The sequence below is a fragment of the Symphalangus syndactylus genome, chromosome 2, assembly GCF_028878055.3.
Source record: "Symphalangus syndactylus isolate Jambi chromosome 2, NHGRI_mSymSyn1-v2.1_pri, whole genome shotgun sequence".
Classification (NCBI taxonomy): domain Eukaryota; kingdom Metazoa; phylum Chordata; class Mammalia; order Primates; family Hylobatidae; genus Symphalangus; species Symphalangus syndactylus.
The window spans coordinates 111981516-112006540 of record NC_072424.2 but is presented as its reverse complement, the minus strand read 5'-3'; the positions used below and the strand labels follow the sequence as shown (position 1 = coordinate 112006540).

Here is a 25025-nt window from a genome sequence, read left to right as displayed (position 1 = left end):
CAGTTGATCTGCCTGCCTCGGCCTCCCAAAGTGCTGAGATTACAGGCGTGAGCCTTAATTTTAATAAACATAATTATTGTTGAAATTGTTAGTTGTGATAATGGCATGATGGTTAGACAAAAAAAAGTCGTCAGAAACACATTCTGAAGAAATTATAAACCTTGAGTGGTGGCTCCCACCTAATCTTAGCACTTTAGGAGGCCGAGGTGGGAGGATTGCTTGAAGCTGGGAGTGTGAAACCAGCCTGGGCAAACAAGTGAGACCCCGTCTCTACAAAAAAAAAATTTTTTTAATAACTTATAGATAATTGTTATGATGTCTGAGACTTGATTTAAAATATTCCAGCCAAAAATAAGGCAAGATAGGTAAAAATAAGATTAGCAAAATACTGATAATTGTTAAAGTTGGATGATAGGTACATAGAGGTTTATTATATGGTTTACTGTTGTGTATGCTTTAAGTTTTCTACAATAAAATATTTTAAAATTGCATATTGTTATTTTGCTCTTCTTATTATATCATCACGTTTTTGCCCCTCTTCAATCACACTCCCATGGCATATATCCTATTGGAGAAATTCTCCTTGAATCCTTATTCCAGGGAGAGAAAGAAAGAACCAAAGAGCTCATGTGGATTCAGCCAGGTGCCAAACTCCAGGTGCTGGTCACTTCTTTAGTTTCCAACTTCCTGCTAAGCCACAGGTGTTTCATGAGGATATTTTATTTATTTATTTATTTAATATTTATTTATTTATTTATTTACTTATTTTGAGACAGTTTTGCTCTTGTCACCCAGGCTGGAGTGCAATGGCGTGATCTCAGCTCATTGCAACCTCCGCCTCCCAGGTTCAAGTGATTCTTCGGCCTCAGCCTTCAGAGTAGCTAGGATTACAGGTGTGCGCCACCACACCCAGCTAATTTTGTATTTTTAGGAGAGACAGGGTTTCACCATGTTGGCCAGGCTGATCTCAAACTCCTGACCTCAGGAGATCTGCCTGCCTCAGCCTCCTAAAGTGCTGGGATTATAGGCTTGAACCCCCATACCCGGCCAAGACTTTATCTGATAATAAATTTTCTCGCTTCTGAAAAGTACCTAAAGCTATAGGAGTTATAGAGCATTGCCTGCAAACAGTTGCAGTATATATAGTTCAAGGGTTTCCATAAACTTGTGCTTAAAATTTACTATATGAGCTCTCCAGGTAATTTGCTATGGATGCTTTGGTTCTTGAGAACCGTAAAGAATGGTGTGATACATGTATGATAATGACACAGAGAACAAGAATTCTTGAAGACCCTGACTTCATCAGGAGCAGCTTCAATGTGGGGAAGATGTTTTTGAACAAATAGTGATAAAGAATCATTCACAAGTAAATGAGATCTGTAAGAATGGCATTTGCTTCATACAAAAGCCTCAAGGAAACAAGGTAACTGGAGCTTAATGCAGAAAGAAAGCTCGCATATGGCAATTTTCCCAAATAGGTATATAGTTACTGTAGAAAATCAATTAAAACTTTTTGGCATTAAAAAGTATTAAAAGTGGCTAAGTCATAAAGCATTCTTTACTTTCACGGTATATTAGATTTATAGGTGCTTGGGAACATTTTAATTACTCATATGTGGAAATAATGCTGGCTGTCCTCCCTGAAAGCTGTCCCTCAAAACCAACTCCTTAGTTTTGTGACTGTTATCTAACCCTAGCTCCTTGAGGACTAGTTCACTTACTGGAAAGGATGTCTTCTGGGGCAGAGTAACCTCAATAAAAAGACTTAAAATAATCTCATCGAGAGCAGTGAAAGGGAAGAGGGCTGGTTAACTTGGAAATGGAAAGCTAAGGTGAGACATAATAGCTACTTTCAAATATTTGATATATTATTTCATAAAAGAGAGAGTAGACCTGTTCTTTGTAATTTAAGAGTGAGTTAAAACCAGGAATCACCGGGCGCGGTGGCTCACGCCTGTAATCCCAGCACTTTGAGAGGCGGAAGCTGGTGGATCACGAAGTCAGGAGATCCAGACCAGCCTGGCTAACACGGTGAAACCCCGTCTCTATTAAAAATACAAAAAATTAGCCGGGCGTGGTGGCGGGCCCCTGTAGTCCCAGCTACTCGGGAGGCTGAGGCAGGAGAATGGCGTGAACCCGGGAGGCGGAGCTTGCAGTGAGCCGAGATCACACCACTGCACTCCAGCCTGGGCGACAGAATGAGACTCCATCCCCAAAAAACAAAAACAAAAACAGGAACCAAAGTTTCAAGGACCCAGATTTCAATTCAACCTGTGAAGAGCTTTCTAATAATTGAAGTAGTACTTCAGTGGAGTAGATAAATCCTGGGAAGGGATTCATACTGAGGCAGCTTAGTCAGGTAGGAGGGATTTTTTTTTTTTCTTGTAGACGGAATCTCGCTCTCTCGCCAGGCTGGAGTGCAGTGGAGCGATCTCAGCTCACCGCAACCTCAGTCTCCCGCGTTCAAGTGATTCGGTAGGAGGGATGTTTTACAGTGGTGCTCAAAATGTAGTCCAGGAAATGTTACTGCTCCACACATTCTTTTTCTTGTTCTTCTTCTTTCTTTTATTTTCTTTTTAATTTATTTTACGTACAAAGATCTAGCATGGTTTCTTTCACTGGGTGGATGACTTTGGTAATCTATTCAAGGAAGATCACTTAGCCCAACGTAATGAAGTCTACCTCTTACTTTGCATACTGATGGAAAAATTGGCTGCACATAATCTAGGTCAAACCATGCTGGTTGGAGCAGAAGCAACAAGAGCGAGAACCCTGGCCAAATTTTCACGAATGGCTCTTGTAGAACTGCTATTGATGTATCGTGCTTTCAAGATTTCAATGAGGCAAAGAGGCGTGTCCTTTTTTCTTGAGATTTAAATTTTAATGGCATTTTTTCCTTCAGTCTTACATCTACAATCATGTTTCCTATAAATGAAAAATGTATTACAATTACAAAAAAAATTCCACTTATAAAATATAGACCACCTACATATTTATGTATCAAATATCTTCTGTTCCTTTCAGATATACTGACAAACATAGGATGGCAATCTATTCTAGATTTTGTGTTATTGTGGAAAGAACACATAACATGAGATCTATCCTTTTAACAATTTTTTTTTTTTTTTTTCTTTTGAGACAGAGTCTCCCTCTGTCACCCAGGCTGGAGTGCAGTGGTGCAATCTTGGCTCACTACAACCTCTGCCTCCCAGGTTCAAGCGATTCTCCTGCCTCAGCCTCCTGAGTAGCTGGGATTACAGGCGTGTGCCCCCACACCTGGCTAATTTTTGTATTCTTAGTAGAGATGGGGTTTCACCATGTTGGCCAGGCTGGTCTCGAACTCCTGACCTCAGGCAATCCACCCGCCTTAGCCTCCCAAAGTATGGGATTGCAGGCATGAGCCACCATGTCTGGCCCTTTAAAAGAAAATTTTTTTTTTTTTTTTTTTTTTGAGACGGAGTCTCGCTCTATCGCCCAGGCAGGAGTGCTGTGACACAATCTCAGCTCACCTCAACCTCCACCTCCCGGGTTTTGCCTCAGCCTCCCGAGTAGCTGGGATTATAGGCGCCTGCCACCATGCCTGGCTAATTTTTTTATTTTTAATAGAGATGGGGTTTCACCATATTTGCCAGGCTGGTCTCGAACTCCTGACCTCGTGATCCACCCGCCTTGGCCTCCCAAAGTGCTGGGATTACAGGTGTGAGCCACCACACCCAGCCTTAACAATTTTTTAAGTGCACAATATAGTAATGTTCTCTAGGCACATGTTGTAGAGCAGATCTCTAGAAATTAGTCGTCTTGCCTAAATGAAATTTTATACCCATTGAATAGCAACTCATGCATTTTCCCATTTGCCCCTCCCTGCAGCCCCTGGAAACCGCCATGCTACTCTCTGCTTCTATGTGTTTAGCTGTTTTACATACCTTATGTAAGTGGGATCGTTCAATATTTGTTCTTCTGTGACTGGCTAATTTCACTTAGCATAACATCTTCCAGTTTCATCCACATTGTCACATATGGCGTGATTTCTTTCTTTTTTAAGGCCAAATAATATTCCATTGTATGTATTTACCACATTTCTTTATCAATTTATCCATCAGTAGACATTTAGGTTGCTTCCTCATCTTGGCTGTTGTGAATAACGTTGCAATGAACATGGAAGTGAAAATACCTCTTTGAGATCCCAGTTTCTCTGATTTCCACATATTCTTTGATACTGGTCCACAAGAGAAGGAGCTTGTACCAGATCGTAAATTCATGCACTGCTTCCTTCGTCAATAGAGCTTCACAGGCCTGGCACGGTGGCTCATGCCTGTAATCCTAGCACTTTGGGAGGACAAAGTGGGTGGATCACCTGAGGTCAGAAGTTCAAGATCAGTCTGACTAACATGGCAAAACCCCATCTCTACTAAAAATACAAAAATTAGCCAGGCGTGGTGGAGCACGTCTGTAATCCCAGCTACTATTGAGGCTGAAGCAGGAGAATCACTTGAACCCTGGAGGCAGAGGTTGCAGTGAGCCAAGATCACACCATTGCACTCTAGCCTGGGCAACAAAGCGAGACTCCATATCAACAAAGAAAAACAAAAGCCTTGTTATAAAGAGAAAATGTCAGTGAAACTAAACAATGACCTTAGCGTCATTCTTGAGTATTTTGATTATTGTTGTAATGGAAGGAATTTATCCACTAAGTAGTTGATGAAACTATAGAATATTTGCAGTAATCGAATGACCACATTACAAAATATATATAAACGGAAAAGCAGTTTTAACACGAAGGTCTCTGTAACTTCATGAGAATACATTTGATTGATTGTTTGTTTGAGACAGAGTCTTGCTTTGTCGCCCAGGCTAGAGTGCAGTGGCACGATCTCAGCTCACTGCAGCCTCCGCCTCCCGGGTTCAAGCGATTCTCCTGCCTCAGGTTCCTGAGTAGCTGGGATTACAGGCGTGCACTGCCATGCCTGACTAATTTTTGTATTTTTAGTAGAGATGGGGTTTCACCATGTTGGCCAGGTTGGTCTCGAACTCCTGACCTCAGCTGATCCGCCCACCTCGGCCTCCCAAAGTGCTGGGATTACAGGGGTGAGCCACCACGCCCAGCCTGAGAATATATTTGAAAGCTAGTATCACAGTAGTATAAAGTTGTCAAAAACATGGATCACTGCTGCTCTGTGGAACTTGTTATATGAAATCTATTAATTGTATCTGAGTACAACCACTATGGAAAACAGTGTGGAGATTCCTTAAAGAACTAAAAGTAGATCTACCATTTGACCCACCAATTCCACTACTGTGTATCTGTCGAGAGGAAAAGAGGTCATATACGAAAAAAACACGTGTGTGTGTGTGTATATATATACACATACATGTGTGCATATGCATATATACACACATGTATGTGTATGCATACACACATATACATATATATACACATGCATGTATGTGTGTGTGTATATATATATATACACACACACATACATGGAATACTACTCAGCCAAAAACGAACAAAATAATGGCATTTGCAGCAACCTGGATGGAACTGGAGACCATTATAATAAGTGAAGTAACTCAGGAATGGAAAACCAAATATCATATGTTCTCACTCAAGTGGGAGCTAAGCCATGAGGACGCAAAGGCATAAAGAGGATACAGTGGACTCTGGGGACTCAAGGGGAAGGGCGACAGTGGGGCAAGGGATAAAAGACTACACACTGGATACAGTGTACACTGCTTGGGTGTTGGGTGCACCAAAATCTCAGAGATCACCACTAAAGAACTTATCCATGTAACTATACACCAGCTGTTCCCCAAAAATCTATTGAAATTTTTTTAAAAATGAAAAAAGCACCTGACAGAAAATGCTCAATGAATATTATTTATCATTAAAAAAATGTGTCTGCACTAAGAAGAGCCTCTAAGTGGACTAAATAATATATATTGCATATGTACATGTGCTATTTGAGAATACAAAGATCCTGTTATGATTATAAAATAAGAATACAGGCCGGGTACAGTGGTTCACGCCTATAATCCCAGCACTTTGAGAGGCCGAGGTGGGCGGATCATTTGAGGTCAGGAGTTCGAGACCAGCCTGGGCAACATGGTGAAACCCTGCCTCTGCTAAAAATACAAAAATTAGCCAGGCGTGATGGCACACGCCTGTAATCCCAGCTACTCAGGAGGCTGAGGCAGGAGAATCACTTGAACCTAGGTGGCAGAAGTTGCAGTGAGCTGAGATTGCGCCACTGCACTCCAACCTGAGCAACAGAATGAGACTATGTCTCAAACAAACAAACAAACAAAAAAAGCATTTAAAGTGCCACTGAATTAAAAGTAGCTTTTAATTAATATGTATTTTCCCAAGCAATATGTACTAAAAGTATCATTTCTGTTACGTGGAGATTCAAACACTTTTTATGTATTGAGTGTCTACAGTGATAAATTTGCTAATAATCCAGGGCCTCTTCATACGGCTGTGCAGTTTGTGCACTGCAGATAGCGCTGGGTGAGCTCCAGTGCCCATGTGCTAACCCAGCCATCAGCCTAGTGAAACTGCATCATGTGTAAGGGGACCAACTGCCCCGGTTTGCCCAGGACTAAAAGGCTTCCCAGGATATGGGACTTTCAGTGCTATACCCAGCACGGTCCTGAGAAAGCCACCCTAATTAGAGCACAGACATGCCATATGTACTAGCTTCAGCCTTGGAATCCTTTCTCTAGAACTATAAGCCTAAAATAGCTGAAATGATGAAGCCATTTTTATATCACTTCTTTTCTCTTTATGTTTTAAAGGTGAGAGAGCCATGTAATCATGCCAACATCCTGACCAAGCCCGATCCAAGAACCTTCTGGACTAATGATGATCCAGGTATTATTGGAAAAATACAACCTGTTTCCTGCTATGTACAGGATGCATTCTGTAGTAAAGCTCTACACAAAGGCAAGGTTTGGGGGGAAATATTATTTTTGTTTGTTTGTTTTTTGTTTTGTTTTTTTTTTTGAGATGGAGTCTTGCTGTGTCACCCAGGCTGGAGTGCAGTGATGAAATCTCAGCTCACTGCAAGCTCCGCCTCCCAGGTTCACACCATTCTCCTGCCTCAGCCTCCCGAGTAGCTGGGACTACAGGCGCCCGCCACCACGTGCAGCTAATTTTTTTGTATTTATAGTAGAGATGGTGTTTCACGGTGTCAGCCAGATGGTCTTGATCTCCTGACCTTGTGATCCGCCCGCCTTGGCCTCACAAAGTGCTGGGATTACAGGCATGAGCCACCGCGCCCAGCCTTGTTTGTTTATTCTTACCTAACCCAACACTCGAATACACTTCGCAATTAATTTTTTTTTGTTTTTTGTTTTTTGTTTTTTTTTGGAGACGGAGTCTTGCTCTGTCACCCAGGCTGGAGTGCAGTGGTGTGATCTCGGCTCACTGCAACCTCCACCTCCAGGGTTCAAGCGATTCTCCTGCTTCAGCCTCCCAAGTAGCTGGGACTACAGGGGTGAGCCACCATGCCTGGATAATTTTTGTATTTTTAATGGAGACAGGGTTTTACCATGTTAGCCAGACTAGTCTCGAACTCCTGACCTCAGGCAATCTGCTGAGCTTGGCCTCCCAAAGTGCTGGGATTACAGGTGTGAGCCACCATACCTAGCCTTGCAATCAATTTTATCCTAAAAGTCCTTTTGTTATATCTTCTTTTCAGTATCTAAAACGTATACACTAGATCCCTTTGTTGTTTATAAGTATGATGATTGGGTGTTCATGTTCCTGTGTGAGATATGCCTCCTTCAAGCCTTGTTATGATGTCCGCACATTACCTGCCTATCATTAAAAAATATATATATTATATATATAACATATATATATATATCTCTATGTATATCATCAGGCACAGCTTTGTGGATTGTGAAGCATATTTAAGTGTTGGGAGGAATGAGGAATGAGTCTATTTGCTGAAGTAGAAAACAGGAGTCAAATAAAGTGAGCAAACACATGAGTCCAAGTTTGTTTTCTAGGGCAAGGAAGAGATTTGAAAACCCAGGATGAATTATACTTCAGAATACTTATGGGAGGGCATGTATACTTGCACTATGATATTAGGGCTATACATCCAATCAGAATCAGAAGAATGCCACTTTAGGAGATCGGAGAATATGCTTCAGGTTATATGATTAGAAATTACGCTTAGACAAAGAGTAGGGTATGTTCTCATAGCAAATAGAAGACATTTAAAAATTCTTTTTCACAAACACACATGAGCCATGAGACCTAATTGCACAAAGTAGACACTAGAAATAAAAGGGGAGGTGAAGCAAAAAGGAGCTAAAACAATTAAGAGAGTGATAATAGAGCTTTCACCTTTTCTAATGAAATAGGTCTAATGAAATAGAAAACTCACGCTGATATCTGATATTTGTATTATGCCTCATGCTTTTACAAGGGGTATTCACAGAAATCTAATGTAGTGTTTGCCACAATCCCTTGAAATAGGAGGGACAGCCCTTTCCTTGTTATGCCTCTATTAGAAATGAAATAATAAGCTGAATAGGTTAGCTGACATATCTAGAGCTCGCAGCCAGAAAATACCAAGGCTGGGAGAATGGAGAGTGGACTGCCCAGTTCTATAGCACGCTTCTTAGGAAGAAGCAGCTCTCCTAGCAGAAACAGCTTGGGCTAAATCTGTGCTATAATCTGTTCTTCATAAAAGGGAGTCAGAGGCTGTGCCTATTAGCAGAAACAGAAGGACTTGAGAAGGAAAGTGAGAAACTCTCTGATGGCTTTTTTTTTTTTTTTCAAAGACCAGACTTACGGTCTAAACATTACCAATTTCATCTGTCAAAATTTTTTTTTCTGTCTTGTTTTATTATATCTTTTGAAGAAAGAAGAAAAAACATAAAAGTGAATTAGCCTATTTATGCCATCATTTCAGCCCATTAGCAGTATACCACCACAATAAACAAGCCATCTGCTGGCTAATACTGCTATTAAGATCTACAGCACATGTGTTATGAAGAAGCAATGTAGACTGAAACATTACCAAAGAAACATAAATGATTCTTGATGTTATGTAAAGAAAATGGAAAGGGAGGGAAATCTGTACAGGACAGGTCTAGAAAATGGTGCTTGACCAGCAGCCCTCAGGACTGCTCTATCTATGAAGTAGCTATTCTTTATTCATTCACTTTCTTAATAAACTTGCTTTCACTGAAAGAAAGAAAGAAAGAAAGAAAGAAAGAAAGAAAGAAAGAAAGAAAGAAAGAAAGAAAGGAGGGAGGGAGGGAGGGAGGGAGGGAGGGGAGGGAGGGAGGGAAGGAAGGAAGGAAGGAAGGAAGGAAGGAGAAAGAAAAGAAAGAAAGAAAAAGAAAATGTTGGTTGCTTGGACACTTTTTGAAGCCTAAAGAAATTATGTTACGGGATGGGCGTGGTGGCTCATGCCTGTAATCCCAGCACTTTGGGGGGCCAAGGTGGGTGGATCACCTGAGGTCAGGAGTTAGAGACCAACCTGGCCAACATGGTGAAACCCCATCTCTACTAAAAATACAAAACTCAGCTGGGCGAGGTGGCACATGCCTGTAATCCCAGCTACTTGGGAGACTGAGGTGGGAGAATCACTTGAACCCAGGAGGCAGAGGTTGCAGTAAGCCAAGATTGTGCCATTGCGTTCCAGCCTGGGCAAAAAGAGTGAAATTCCATCTCAAAAAAAAGAAAAAAAAAAAGTTACAAGAAAAACAAATGCAGAACACATAGAGAAACAGGAATAGAAATATTTCAGACCTACTCTTTTTTTTTTTTTTTTTCCTGAGATGGAGTCTTGCTCTGTCCTCCAGGCTGGAGTGCAGTGGTGCAATAGACATACTCATTTTTAAAACATTTTTATTACTTTTCCTTCATCAGTAGTGTTACAAAGAATGGAGTGTCCCTCCTACAAGAGCTCATCTCATGAAGATCCTTCCCAGTCATCAACCAACTCATAAAGTAGGATCTATGTCTAGAGTAAATATTTATTTATTTATTGCCTAGTTGGTCAGTCCATTACTAAGAGTTTTTTAAAATCTCCACCTCTAGTGGTAGAATTGTCTTTTGGTTCTTTTAATTCAGTCAATTTTTTTTTTTTTTTTTTATGGAGCTGGAGTTTCGCTCTTGTTGCCCAGGCTGGAGTGCAATGGCGCAATCTCGGCTCACTGCAACCTCCGCCTCCCAGGTTCAAGCAATTCTCCTACCTCAGCCTCCCGAATAGCTGGGATTACAGGCATGCAACACCACACCCAGCTAATTTTGTATTTTTAGTAGAGACGGGGTTTCTCCATGTTGAGGCTGGTCTCGAACTCTTGACCTCAGGTGATCCGCCCACCTCGGCCTCCCAAAGTGCTGGGATTACAGGCGTGAGCCACTGCGCCCGGCCTAATTCAGTCAATTTTTGCTTTATATATTTTGAACGTCTGTTATTAGGCACATATACCTTTTTTTTTTTTTTTTTCTAAGGCGGAGTTTTGCTCTTGTTGCCCAGGCTGGAGTGCAATGGCATGATCTCAGCTTGGCTCACTGCAACCTCTGCCTCCTGGGTTCAAGTGATTCTCCTGCCTCAGCCTCCTGAGTAGCCGGGATTACAGGCACATGCCATCACTCCCAGCTAATTTTTGTATTTTTAGTAGAGACGGGGTTTTGCCATGTTGGTCAGGCTGGTCTGTAACTCCTGACCTCAGATGATCCATCCACCTCAGCCTCCCAAAGTGCTGGGATTACAGGTGTGAGCCACCGTGCCCAACCACACATACATCTTTATGATTATTATTATTTCCTAATGAACTGAACATTTTATCATTAGGAAATTTCCTTCTTTATCTCTGGTAAAAGTCTTTGTTTGAAGTCTATTTCTTCTGATAGATACAGCCAGTCCAATCTTCTAAAGCCTACTTTTCACATGGCATATTTTTCTTTCCATTTTCTTTCAATCTGTGCCTTATAGTTAAGGTGCTTATCTTATAAACATCATGTGGTTAGATTTTCCTTTTAAAATCCTATCTAACAATCTCTGTTTTTTACTTGGGATGTTTAGCCCCTTTATACTTAATGTAATGACACAGTTAGATTTAACTTTACTGTTTTGCTATTTGTTTTCTGTATGTCCCTTCTCTTCTTTGTTTGCTTATTTTTCCTTTCCTGACTTCTCTAGGATTATTTGAATAGGTTTTAGAATTTAATATTAATTTACCTGTTGACTTTCTAGTTATCCTCTTTGCATCATATTTTCAGTGGTGCTCTGAAGATTACAATAAATGACTTTATTTTTATTTTTATTTTTTTGAGACAGAGTCTCACTCTGTTGCCCAGGCTGGAGTGCAGTGGCACAATCTTGGCTTTCTGCGACCTCCACCTTCTGAGTTCAAGTAATTCTCCTGTGTCAGCCTCCCAGGTAGTGGGATTACAGGCATGTGCCACCACGCCTGGCTAATTTTTGTATTTTTAGTAGAGACGGGGTTTCAGTATGTTGGCCAGGCTGGCCTTGATCTCCTGACCTCAAGTGATCTGCCCACCTCGGCCCCCCAAAGTGCTGGCATTACAGGCATGAGCCACTGTACCCGGCCTACAATAAATGACTTTAAATTTTCATAGACCATCACCAAAATTTGCAAACAATGTAGGTGCATCTACCCCACTCTACCCTCATCTTTTATATTATAGCTGTCATATATATTATCTATATATGTACTAAACCCTATAGTACAGTGCATTTTTAAAAAAATAAGGGGAAAATTAGGCCGGGTGTGGTGGCTCACGCCTGTAATCCCAGCACTTTGGGAGGCCAAGGTGGGCGGATCATGAGGTCAGGAGATCGATACCATCTTGGCTAACACAGTGAAACCCCGTCTCTACTAAAAATACAGAAAATTAGCCGGGTGTGTTGGCGGGCACCTGTAGTCCCAGCTACTCGGGAGGCTGAGGCAGGAGAATGGCGTGAACCCGGGAGGCGGAGCTTGCAGTGAGCCGAGATCCTGCCACTGCACTCCAGCCTGGGCAACAGAGCAAGACTCCACCTCAAAAAAAAAAAAAAAAAAAAAAGTAGGGGGGGAATTATCTTTTGTATTTATCCAGATATTTGCCATTTCTGATGTTCTTCATTTCTTCCTGAAAATCTGTTTCTCTCTGATATCATTTCCCTTTAGCCTGGAAATTTTCCTTCAGGATTTCTTTTTTTTTAATGTTTTTATTATTTTTTTGAGATAGAATCTTGCTCTGCCACCCAGGCTGGAGTGCAGTGGCAAGACCTCAGCTCACTGCACCTTCCACCTCCCGGGTATAAGCAATTCTCCTGTCTCCTGTCTCAGCCTCCCAAGTAGCTGGGATTACAGGTGCATGCCACCATGCCCGGCTAATTTTTGTATTTTTCATAGAGACAGGGTTTCACCATGTTGACCAGGCTGGTCTTGAACTCCTGACCTCAAGTGATCCACTCACCTCAGCCTCCCAAAGTGCTGGGATTACAGGAGTGAGCCACCATGCTTGGCCAGGATTTCTTATAAGTCTTCTGGCAGTGAAATAGCTTAGCTTTCTTTTATCTACATGATGTGTCTGTATAAATGGAAATACCTTTCTTTGTTTCATTCCTGAAGGATATTTTTGCTAGATACGGAATTCTGGGTGGCTACTTTGTTTTTCTTTCTTTCATAACTTTAAAGATGTTGGTTCTTGTCTTCTGGTCTGTAGAGTTTCTGATGAGAAGTCAACAATGTTTACATTATTGCTATGCTGAATGTAACATGTAGTCTTTTACTGGCTGCTCTAATTTTATTTTTATTTTTATTTTTATTTTTTATCAGTTTGACTATGATGTGCCTAGAGTAGAATCTATATTCTTTAAGATGTAGATCTCTCAGGTTTAGGAAGTTAAATATTCTTCTAGTTCGCTAGTAGTTTTCTCACAGTTTGAATCTAGGTGATGCAATTGTTTCTCCTGCGGTTTCTACACTGCAGCATGCGCTTTCTTCTCCAGCACATCAGCACTCAGAAACCCTTTCTGTCTTGAATTCTGATAAGTGCAAACACAAGCTTGAGCAGCTCCACAGCCATCCATCCACAACACCAAATCTTATGAGCCTGTAAATGGATTCTTTACAAAGGCCATGTTCTAGTCATTGTTGCAGTCCGAGTTTTATTATTGTAACTTTTACAAATTCCTGAAATGATTTTAATAATACAAGAAATAATAGGTCGGGTGCGGTGGCTCACACCTGTAATCTCAGCACTTTGGGAGGCTGAGGCAGGTGGATCACCTGAGATCAGGAGTTCAAGACAGCCTGTCCAACATGGCGAAACCCCATCTCTACTAAAAATACAAAAATTAGCTAGGCCTGGTGGTGTCTGCCTGTAGTCCCAGCTACTCAGGAGGCTGAGGCAGGAGAATTGCTTGAACCCGGGAGGTGGAGGTTGCAATGAGCCGAGATTGGGCCACTGTACTCCAGCCTGGGCAACAGAGCGAGACTCTATCTCCAAAAAAGAAAAAGAAATAAGGCTGGGTGCGGTGGCTCACGCCTGTAATCCCAGCGCTTTGGGAGGCCGAGGTGAGTGGATCATGAGGTCAGGAGATCGAGACCATCCTGGCTAACACGGTGAAACCCCGTCTCTACTAAAAATACAAAAAATTAGCTGGGCATGGTGGCGGGCGCCTGTAGTCCCAGTTACGCAGGAGGCTGAGGCAGGAGAATGGCATGAATCCAGGAGGCAGAGGTTGCAGTGAGCTGAGATCACGCCACTGCACTCCAGCCTGGGGGACAGAGTGAGACTCCATCTCAAAAAAAAAAAAGAGAAGAAAAAGAAAAGAAAAATAAATAATACAAAAAATGACAATGTTTTTGTCATTTTTTATGGAAAATATATTCCAGTGAATGGAGTATTTTCATTCAAAATCAGTCATCATCAGAGAGTATTTTATTTATTTAATGTAGTGTGTAATCTGTTTTTTGTTTTGTTTTGTTTTTGAGACAAGGTCTCACTCTGTCACCTAGGCTGAAGTGCAGTGGCATGATCTCAGCTCACTGTAGCCTCAGCCTACTGGGCTCAAGCGATCCTCCTGCCTCAGCCCCACAAGAAGCTGGGACTATAAGCACATGCCACCACACATGGGTAATTTCTTGTATTCTTGTAGAGACGGGGTTTCTCCACGTTGCCCAGACTGGTCTTGAACTCCTGAGCCCAAGTGATCCACCTGCCTTGGCCTCCCAAAGTGCTTGGATTACAGGTGTGAGCCAGCATCTGGCCTGATACACAATTTAAATAGAGTTAAATATTAGGGGTAGTTAGTCCACATTGCTTGACAGAAATAGAAGTTAAATAAAAACATGATTTTGTGAAGAATTGAGGAATTACTCAAAGTAGTTTCATTACGTGAAATCTGGTAGAATTGCCTAGATTTTGACATTCACTCTCTTTTTGTGTGAGTGCCAGACGACAGGACTAGCGTGCTCAGTTGCTATGTGTAGATAGATATTGGTATACAGTTGGGAAAACAAAAGTCATTTTTTAAGTCTTTCTTTTTTATGATTATGGCATAAAAGTGGCATATGCTCATCATAGGGAAAAAATGAAAAATAGAGAAAGGAAGAAAATTGATCACCCGTCATCTTACTGCTCACACTTTTGTTCACCGGGCTTAGAATTTCTCATGCATTCCCAGCATTTGTTCAGACAGTAAGCAAACAGGCTGCACAAGTTTAGGTTCTTTCCTGTTATCTTTGTTTTTAGGCTTTGAAACCTGAGTTGTTTGTTTTTGTACACCTTTGTTTTTCAATCGCTGGTCCTGCAGTGGCCTGTAATTTCCTCTTGAATGAGAATTTCAAGGTAGAATGAGTTTCTTCATACTTTCAAAATGTGTGTTTTTCCCCAGTACTGTTACTGGCAACACAGACAATGTTCTTTGCTTAGAGAAAACCAGATAATGAAGTGGTTAAACAACAAGATTGATTTGCAAGGCCATTATTTTAGCTAGACACTGGTTTTGCCAGGTAAGAAACATAACTCTTTGATGTTCCCCTGGACTTTTACTTGATGTCCCTTTTTAACACGACAATTCTACCACTGGGGTTTTTTAAATGTCTAGATTTCTTTCAAGCAAAAATTAAAGAGCAAGAATCATTACTGTATAAATTTTTCCCAGTGGAGAAAATTGAATTTTTCTTTATATTTCGAGGATTATGCATTGTTAATATATATATATTTTTTTCTACATTTATTTTTCTTTCTTTTTTTAACTTTTGTTTTAGGTTTGGGGGTACATGTGAAGGTTTGTACATAAGTAAACTCTCTTTCTTTTTTTTTTGAGAGAGTCTTGCTCTGTTGCCCAGTATGGAGTGCAGTGATGCAATCTCAGCTCACTGCAACCTCTGCCTTTCAGGTTCAAGCCATTCTTCTGCCTCAGCCTCCTGAGTAGCTGGGATTACAGGCACCTGGCTAATTTTTGTATTTTTAGTAGAGACTGGGTTTCACCATGTTGACCAGACTGGTCTAGAACTCCTGAGTTCAAGTGATCTGCCTGCCTCGGCCTCCCAAAGTGCTGAGATTACAGGCGTGAGCCAGCATAGGTAAGCTCTTGTCACAGGGGTTTGTTGTGCAGATTGTTTCATCACCCAGGTATTAAGTCTATTACCCAATAGTTATCTTTTCTGCTCCTCTTCACCCTCCCATCCTCTATCATTTAGTAAACCCTAGTGTCTGTTGTTTCCGTCTTTGTGTTTCTAAGTTCTCATCATTTAGCTCCTATATGTTTTCTAATAGTTCATCACATTAAAAAAGTCAGCTCAAGCTGGGTGTGGTGGCATGTATGGTCCCAGCTACTAAGGAAGATGAGGCAGAAGGATGGCTTGAGCCCAAGAGTTGGAGGCTGCGGTGAGCCATGATTGTGCCATTGCACTCCAGCCTGGGTGACAGAGCGATACCTGGTCTTAAAAATAAGTAAATACAAGAATGAATAAATAAATAAAAATTAGCTCAAATTTCTGGGGACTTAGGAATCACTACTGGTAGCTCATGCCTATAATTCCGGCTACTCAAGAGGCTGAGACAGGAGGATCACTTGAGGCCAGGAGTAAGACCCTGTTTTCGAAAAAAAAAAAAAAAGAGAAAAAGAAGAAAAAAAATCAGTATAAAGTGGTATATCCATATTTACTCAGGAGCAGTAATAGTTTATGTACCAAATGTAGAAATAAAATGATTCATAATTTGAAAACATACGGACTACAGAAATATTTTAGTATTTCAGAGAATATATAAAATGATATCATTGGATTAATACAAGCAGAGGAAGGACTTCACTACATGAATTTTTTAAAGTAAAGAAAACAATTTCTAGATTTTTTCTCTTGAAAAGCAAAACACTCATATTTATAGCGAGAAAACAGTTGCTTGTCTGCCGAAGTATGGCACTATCTAACAAAAGAGAAAAATATGATAAAAGGTAAACATCATCTGTTTACACAAGAATTTTCCATTTGATACTGTTGGCCAGTATATTCATGGTAGACTTTGCCTCCTGATATTACAGATAAATTATCTAGTAAAAATCTGTGGACACATGAAAATCCTGTAGGTTGACTAACCTTGTTTACTCGGGTCATAACTACAAAGTGGTAGCTATCTCAGTAATAAAATCATCTTACACACAGTGAAGAATTCCAAAGTCTCATAGTGTCATCAGTGGGAGCAGAGATGAAGCTAGGATTTGAAAAGAACAAGGACACAGTCATAAGAACCAAAGATTGGCTTCCCTAGCGGCCACTTATGTTTCTTGTGGATGTTCACCCAAAAATTTGGTCCTCCTGTTAACTGACATTTGGACTATTTTTGCATTTTATTTTATTTATTTATTTATTTATTTATTTTTATTTTATCTTTTGAGATGGAAGCTTGCTTTGTCACCCAGGCAGTGGCTCTTAGTGGCGTGATCTCAGCTCACTGCAACCTCCACCTCCCGGGTTCGAGCAATTCTCCTGCCTCTGCCTCCCAAGTAGCTGGTATTACAGGCATCCGCCACCATGCCTGGCTAATTTTTTTTTTTTTTTTTTTGAGACGGAGTCTTGCTCTGTCTCCCAGGCTGGAGTGCAGTGGCGCGATCTCGGCTCACTGCAACCTCCGCCTCCCGGGTTCATGCCTTTCTCCTGCCTCAGCCTCCTGAGTAGCTGGGACTACAGGTGCCCACCACCACGCCTGGCTAATTTTTTGTATTTTTTTTTTTGGTAGAGATAGGGTTTCACAGTGTTAGCCAGGATGGTCTCGATCTCCTGACCTCGTGATCCACCCGCCTCAGCCTCCCAAAGTGCTGGGATTACAGGCGTGAGCCACCGCGCCCAGCCATGCCTGGCTAATTTTTGTATTTTTAGTAGAGATTAAGTTTCACCATGTTGGCCAGGCTGGTCTTGAACTCCTGACCTCAAGTGATCCACCGGCCTCAGCCTCCCAAAGTGCTGGGATTACAGGTATGAGCCACCACGCCCGGCTTATTTTTGCTTTTTATGTTTTGAAGCTTGATAAATAATGACCTCAACATAACAATAGCTGCTGATATTCTTGACCTATAAACTGAACTAGAGATGGCTGGTCATAACTTTTTACGCCATCAAATGAAGGGCCCCCTTAAGAGAAGACAATAAAAACATAACACCTTTGGGTAGAGAGAAATGAGAAAAAAAATATACAGACAAGTAGTACCACATCTCAAGTTAGAGTCTCCAACTTGCTAGCTATCTTCCACTACTCCCCAAAATAATTTCCTGTACATTAGGGTTTTTGTTGTTGTTGTTGTTGTTGTTGTTGGTTGTTTGAGACAGGGTCTTATTTTGTCACCCAGGCTGGAGTGCAGTGGTGCGATCACAGCTTACTGTAGCCTTGACCTCCCAGGTTCAAGCGATCCTCTTATCTCAGCCCCCCAAGTAGCTGGGACTACAGGCGTAAGCCACCATGCCCAGCTAATTTTTTTGTTTTTTGTAGAGACGGGGTTTCACCATGTTGTCCAGGCTGGTCCCATACTCCTAAGCTCAAGTGATCTGTCCACCTCAGCCTCCCAAAGTGCTGGGATTATAGGCGGGAGTCACTGCACCCGGCCTTATACATTCAGTTTTTAACAAATTTCCTTGTCCGTGGTATATGCACAATCAAATGTGTAGAAAAAATGAATACAATTAACACTGCCCAAAATTAAGGTAGATAGAGATTCGTTCTGAAAGTCTTTTTGAAGACTTAATCCATCAGAAAGAGACCCACTCATTCTGTCACTCATATGTGGTTTTTGGCATCCCGTACTTCAACTCAAAGTTTTTAAAATCAATTTCTCTATCTTAGAACAGGTAACCATAATCATTCTCAGCTTCCTGAACCACATCTCTTTTAGTCAACTGACCTCACATCAGAGTTGGCCAGCAGGCCATGCACAGAGCAGCAGGAAACTGCCCAGTAGTGTACAATCTGTTGTGGTTGTGTCATGAACTCTTGAGTCAGGCCTTCTGAGTTTGCCACAGATTTCAATGCTTACTACCTGTGTGACTTTGGGCAAATTATTATTATTTTATTATTTTTTTATATTTTTTTTAGGGTAAATTATTTTTTCTTTGTTTTCTTTGTTTGAGACAGAGTCTCACTCTGATGCCCAGGCTGGACCTGAACTCCTGGGCTCAAGTGATCCTCGTGGCCAGGCACGGTGGCTCATACCTGTAATCCCAGCACTTTGGGAGGCCAAGGCATGTAGCTCACTTGAGCTCAGGAGTTCAAGACCAGCCTGGATAATATAGTGGGACCCCATCTCTTTTTAAATTAAAAAAAAAAAGTGATCCTCCCGCCTCACCGTCCAAAGTAGCTGGGATTACAGTCACGTGCCTGGCTGGGCAAATTATTTAGCCCTCTGTCCTTTCATTTCTTATACATGCAAAAATGAAATAGTAATAATAGATTAAAGAATTTTGCAGGGATTAAAAAAGATAATGCAGTAAAGGTATTTATAACTGCGTTAACATATAATTAGTGGTCCATTTATGTTAGCTCTTTTTACTTGGAGAAAGAATTATGTCATTTACATGAGATTACATTTATCTAGGATTACACTTTCATGGGATTTACTAACTATGGTTTGAAAGAAGAATGCATTTTGTTTTATCATTACTGTTACTATTTTATACATTACTGGACCCCAAACTCGTTTTTTCTGCTGAACCATGAAGCTTATAATTTGCTGTATTCCATTATCTGGAGCCCCAGACACAAAACTGATAAGCTTCCTGGAAATAGACATATGGCTAGACTTAAAATCCTCAAATTGGAGAGAACCTTAGTTGCCTAGTCATTTAGATAAAATATTGCATTCTTAAGCTAAGATCTAGAAAGCAAAAAGCACTTTGTTTTGCATGACTTAAACCATCTACAATGGTTTAGAGGGTTCCAAGTTCAAGGATGGGTTATTTATTCCAGTGAGTAGGGAAATGTTATTTCTAAACTCCTCTGTGTAAAGATACTTAGAGTCATGCTCATCTAGCATCTGAGTTATGTTTGGCAGTGAAAAGTTTGTCAGATTCTATCCTCACAACTGTCCTAGTGCCAAATGTGTGAATGTGTGACTATAGGCTCAGTTTAGCTCAACACAGAGAGGCCCCTCACTCTGCCTTGGATTATGGAAATGAAGGGTTTAGCTTTCTGAAGCTTTCCAATTGGAGCAAAATCTGTTTCTGCCTTTGTGGAACTTACAATTTTCTCTTTCTCTTTGTTCTGACCAAAATTGCTTGTTATTTCTGCTGTTTTACTAAAGGCTAAACTAACAGTGTTTCACAATAGCTCGTTTTTCTAATTCCTCAGGATTCTTTTAAAACTATTTTCACACAGTATTTTCATGTGCTCATTTTATCCAAATCATTTATGTCCAAGATCTTTCATTTCCATAGTCCTAAAAGGCATTTTATTGTAGCTAAAATGATACCAGGAAATTTTCTCACTTAAAAAATACAAGGAAAATAGGTGAAATGCAACTTCATATTTTAATAAATCTGTTCTCATTATTTTAAATCAAACTAATATGGCAGCAGATCAAAAAAATCTAGTGGATTTTAACCGTAGCAAAAGTTAAAATGTCCTAAATTTTATTAAGTTAGGCGTGCTGAAATATTCAGCCTTTAATGGCTTGCTTTTTGCCCAAGAAGTTTATCTCATAATACAGGATATATAATACTGTGAAAAGAAAAACTTCTAGGCCGGGTGCAGTGGTTCACGCCTGTAATCCCAGCACTTTGGGAGGCCGAGGCGGGCGCATCACTTGAGGTAAGGAGTTCAAGACCAGCCTGGCCAACATGGTGAAACCTCGTCTCTACCAATAAGTATAAAAATTAGCCAGGTATAGTGGTGTGCGCCTGTAATCCCAGCTACTCAGGAGACTGAGGCAGGAGAATCACTTGAACCCAGGAGGCGGAGGTTGCAGTGAGCCGAGATTGTGCCACTGCACTCCAGCCTGGGTAACAGCGAGACTTCGTCTCAAAAAAAAAAAAGAAAAATTTTTGACAAATTGAATTTAACGGCTTATTTGAACAAAGAATGATTCTCCAATCAAGCAGCCCTCAGAACCAAAGGAGGCTCAGAGAGTTCCACTGGGCAAATAGGTGGACAGGGAGCATTTATAGACAGAACTGGAAGTGAGGTACAGAAACAGCTTGACTGGTTAAAACTCCAAATTTGCCTTATTTGGGCATCGTCTGATCAGTTGGCATCCTGTGATTGGCTGAAGCTCAGTTGCTGTGATTAGCTGAAGTTTGGTTGCTGTGATTGGCTGAGACTCAGCTAGTTGTAACAAAAATATATATAGCATGTCGTTATAACGTTGATGAGGAAAAAAAAAGATTTCCAGCTGGGGCCACAGTCTGTGTAAAGTTCACACTTTTTCCTCATGTCTTCGTAGGTTTTCTCCATGTAACTCCACTTTCTTCCCACATCCCAAAGATACGCATGTGAGGTTCATTGGCGTGTTCACGTTGTCCCAGTCTGAGTGAGCATGAGTGTGGGTGTGAGTGTGAGTGTGCCTTGAGGATGGGACGGACTTCCTGTCCAAGGTTGGTGTCACCTTGTTCCCTGAGCTGCCAGGATAAGCTCGGGTTGTCTACCACCCTCAAGTGGAATCATTGGATAAATAGTTATCTTCGTTGTTTTTATTAATTTTTCCCCTCCCCTCTCCTCCCCTCCCCTCCCCTCCCCTCACCTCCCCTCACCTCCCCTCCCCTCCCCTGTCCTCCCCTCCCCTCCCCTCTCCTCCCCTCCCCCCCCTCCCCCACCTCTCCTCCCCTCCCCTCCCCTCCCCTCCCTTCTCCTCTCCTCTCCTCTCCTCTCCTCTCCTTTCTTTTCTTTTTTAACTGTTCCTTGCAAAGCAAGGCTAACTTAGGCACTGTACCCAGTGTTAGCTATTAATGGCTCCAGCCAGGGTGTGACTGAGTGAGAAGACCTTACTCAAAAAAAAAGAAAATCTAAAACAACAGCAACTTCACTGTGCAGGAAGGAACATAAGAAAATAAAGAGACAACAGAACAAAGAAGAAAAACAACAGCAACTCACTCTAAGTACTGTGGAAACAAACTGGAAGTGGGGCTAGAAAAAAAACAAAGGGAGAAGATCCCTGTAGTCCCAGCTGCTTGGGAGGCTGAGATGAGATCGCTTGGGCAAGACCGGGAATTTATTTCAATGTTCAGTATTTGAAGTGTTTTGGTCTTTATTTAGAAGTTATGTGATGTTTTTATGTCCATAAGTATGCCATAAGAAGTTAATTCCTCATTATATCAATTAGCTTGTGGTGAAATTGGTTTCCTTATACTTTATTTCACTTAAAGTTACAATATCTAAGAACCTAGCTACCATTTTTAGTGAGGACTTATAACGTACTTCTAAATTAGGTTTTCAGTTTGGAGACATACTAAGCTAAGCTGCAATCAGGTAGAGATTCAAGGAACAGAGGTGACTTCAGGTCAAATTTAGTTTAAAATATGTAAGACATGATATCAGCTTATATGCCTGACTTAGAGAAAATAAATGGAAAAGAAGGTTTTTGAACATATGCCCTTAATAACAAGTGTTTTATTTGGTTAAATGTAAACACAATTTTTAACATTTGAAGAAAAATTATTTTATGACTTTAAAATTGTACACAGTAAGGAAAATAGGCCCATAACTAATAATGAAAACAGGCTATTCCAGGAATGAAATGGCCCTCAAAGAGGTGCAGGTGAAGGGTAGGAAATAAGGGGTTAATAGTGGGTGGACCAGGAGGGCGCAGTGGCTCCCGCCTGTAATCCCAGCACTTTGGGAGGCCAAGGCGGGCGGGTCATTTGAGGTCGAGTTTCAGACCAGCCTGGCCAACATGGTGAAAATACAAAAGTACAAAAATTAGCCAGGCATGGTGGTGCATGCCTGTAATCCCAGCTACTCAGGAGGCTGAGGTGGGGGAATCGCTTGAACCCGGGAGGCAGAGTTTGCAGTGAGCCAAGATCGTGCCACTGCACTCAAAAGAACGGGGGAGCGGGGATGGATGGAGGTGGGAGGGAGGTAGGGAGACGAAGGTAAAACCAGGGATGCCAGAGGCAAGAATAGTACTATATTTTAGAGCAGAGGGCCCCCAGCAAATTCATGAGAGTTGATTGAAGTTGATTCTATCTTACTCTAAAACTCCTTTATTTTGTTAAGGTGTAAATTGACAGTAAAAAGAAAATGCAAAGGATTTAGGAAAAGATTAGCTCAGGGTGGGCTGGAGTCATTAAAGTAGATGTCAATGAACGACGCAGCTCACGAAATCCTGACCTTTCCTCTTAAATGAGCGTAGCAGTCAGCATTTCCCACTGATTAAACTTTTGGCTCTTAGGCCGGGCGTGGTGACCCACCACGCCTGTAATCCCAGCACTTTGGGAGGCTGAGGCGGGTGGATCACTTGAGGTCAGGAGTTGGAGACCAGCCTGGCCAACATGGCAAAACCCCATCTCTATAAAAATACAAAAATCTGGGCCGGGCGCGATGGCTCACGCCTGTAACCCCAGCACTTTAGGATGCCAAGGCGGGCGGATCACGAGGTCAGGAGATTGAGACCATTCTGGCCAACATGGTGAAACCCCGTCTCTACTAAAAATACAAAAATTAGCTGGGCATGGTGGTGGGCCCCGTCCCAGCTACTCGGGAGGCTGAGGCAGGAGAATCCCTTGAAACCGGGAGGTGGAGGTTTCAGTGAGCGGAGGTCGCACCACTGCACTGCAGCCTGGCGACAGACACAGCGGGACTCTGTCTCAAAAAAAAAAAAAAAAAATCAGCCGGGCGTGGTGGCGCATGCCTGTAGTCCCAGCTACTCTGGAGGCTGAGGCAGGAGAATCGCTTTAACCCAGGAGGCGGAGGTTATAGTGAGCCAAGATAGTGCCACTGCATTCTAGCCTGGGGGACAAAGCGAGGCCCTGTCTCCAAAAAAAAAAAAAAAAAAAAAAAAAAAAAAAAATGTGTCTTTTAGAGGAAATTTTTGTATTAATAGTTAGGCTGTGATGTCTTGTGGGTATTAAATTACATAACGCACTTGAGTTTTCAAACTGTTCTCCCAGAAGTAATTTCATCTGATCTTTCCAATCACCCTGTGAAATTAGCGAAATAGGTGTTAACCCTGAGGATACTTGAAAAAGTTAAGTACTTTGCCGAAAACTAAATGTTGAATCATAAGTGCTGAAACAGAACTCATAAGTTAACTCTCTTGCAAACTTTTCCAATTCTTTTTTCAATGCTTCAAAAAGACAAGAGTGGAACTATGCCATGAAAATTCACTAGCTTAAATGTGGACACAAGTGTTTGAGGAAGTGCAGTTAGTAGAAGATGAGATTCAAACTGCCATGTGATCTTGCCAGTGGGCAGAGAATGCTGAGAGAGGAAGGAAATTAGACAAATACAAGGTTTGTTTTACAGGAGTGAGATACATTGTCTCCCTTTCAGCCCAGCACTTTGCTAGGTTCTATGGAGAAGGAGGCAAGTTTTCACCCATGAGAGCTCAGGTAGGTAAATTGGATAGATGCAGGTAGAATACAAATAAAAAGTGTAAATACAAGTTAAAATAATGGCAGTTAGCCAGGTGCAATAGCTCATGCCTGTAATCCCAGCACTTTGGGAGGCCGAAGCAGACGGATTGCTTAAACTCAAGAGTTCAACACCAGCCTGGGCAACCTGGTGATACCCCATTTCTACAAAAAATACACAAATTAGCATTAGGTGCACGCCGGTGGTCCCAGCTACTTGGGAGGCTGAGGTGGAAGGAGTGCTTGAGCCCAGGAAGTCCAGGCTGCAGTGAGCTGTGATTGTGCCACTGTACTCCAGCCTGGGTGACAGAGTGAGACCCTTGTCTCAAAAAATAAAAATAAAAAAAAATAGTAGTTGCCTACAAATATGTGATGAGCTGTTACTTAGAACAGGTAAGGATGAAGATTATTTCACTGATTAAAAGCAGAATTTTTGGCCGGGGGTGGTCACGCCTGTAATCCCAGCACTTTGGGAGGCCAAAGCAGGCAGATCACGAGTTCAGGAGTTCGAGACCAGCCTGGCCAATATGGTGAAACCCCTTCTCTACTAAAAAAATACAAAAATTAACTGGGCTTGGTGGCACACGCCTGTAGTCTCAGCTACTCAGGAGGCTGAGGCAGAAGAATCCCTTGAACCCGGGAGGCAGAGGTTGCAGTGAGCTGAGATCACGCCACTGCACTCCAGCCTAGGCGACAGAGTGAGACTTCATCTCAAAAAAACAAAACAAAACAAAACAAAACACCAAACACTAGGCATAGTGTCTGCCACTTAGTATAATCGTTCAAGAAATGTCAGCTATTATACTAGGTGGACTTAACTGTGGAACTTAAAGAGAACATGTTCATTTCACTGATAAGTATGTCCTTAGCACCACTGTGGCACCCGCCTTGAGAATGTGTAGAAGAGCTATTCCTTAAAAAACCTTCATGAGGATATTTGATCACAGCCTAACGAAGAACTTTAACGATTGATGCTAGTTGACAGT

At 41.6% G+C, this 25025-nt stretch overlaps 1 protein-coding gene and 1 non-coding gene across 2 annotated transcripts in view; both read left to right on the top strand.

The window, feature by feature from the left end:
• SGK1 (serum/glucocorticoid regulated kinase 1) overlaps positions 1-25025 on the top strand; it is a 151107-nt gene that overhangs the window by 103087 nt on the left and 22995 nt on the right. Inside the window, exon 3 of the mRNA XM_055264593.2 lies at positions 6796-6871. Coding sequence (XP_055120568.1) covers positions 6796-6871 — 76 coding nt within the window. The remainder of the gene's footprint in view (positions 1-6795; positions 6872-25025) is intronic.
• On the top strand, positions 7722-7825 carry LOC129478185 (small nucleolar RNA U13). The gene has a single exon (XR_008656339.1). It is a non-coding gene; the product is annotated as a small nucleolar RNA U13 (small nucleolar RNA).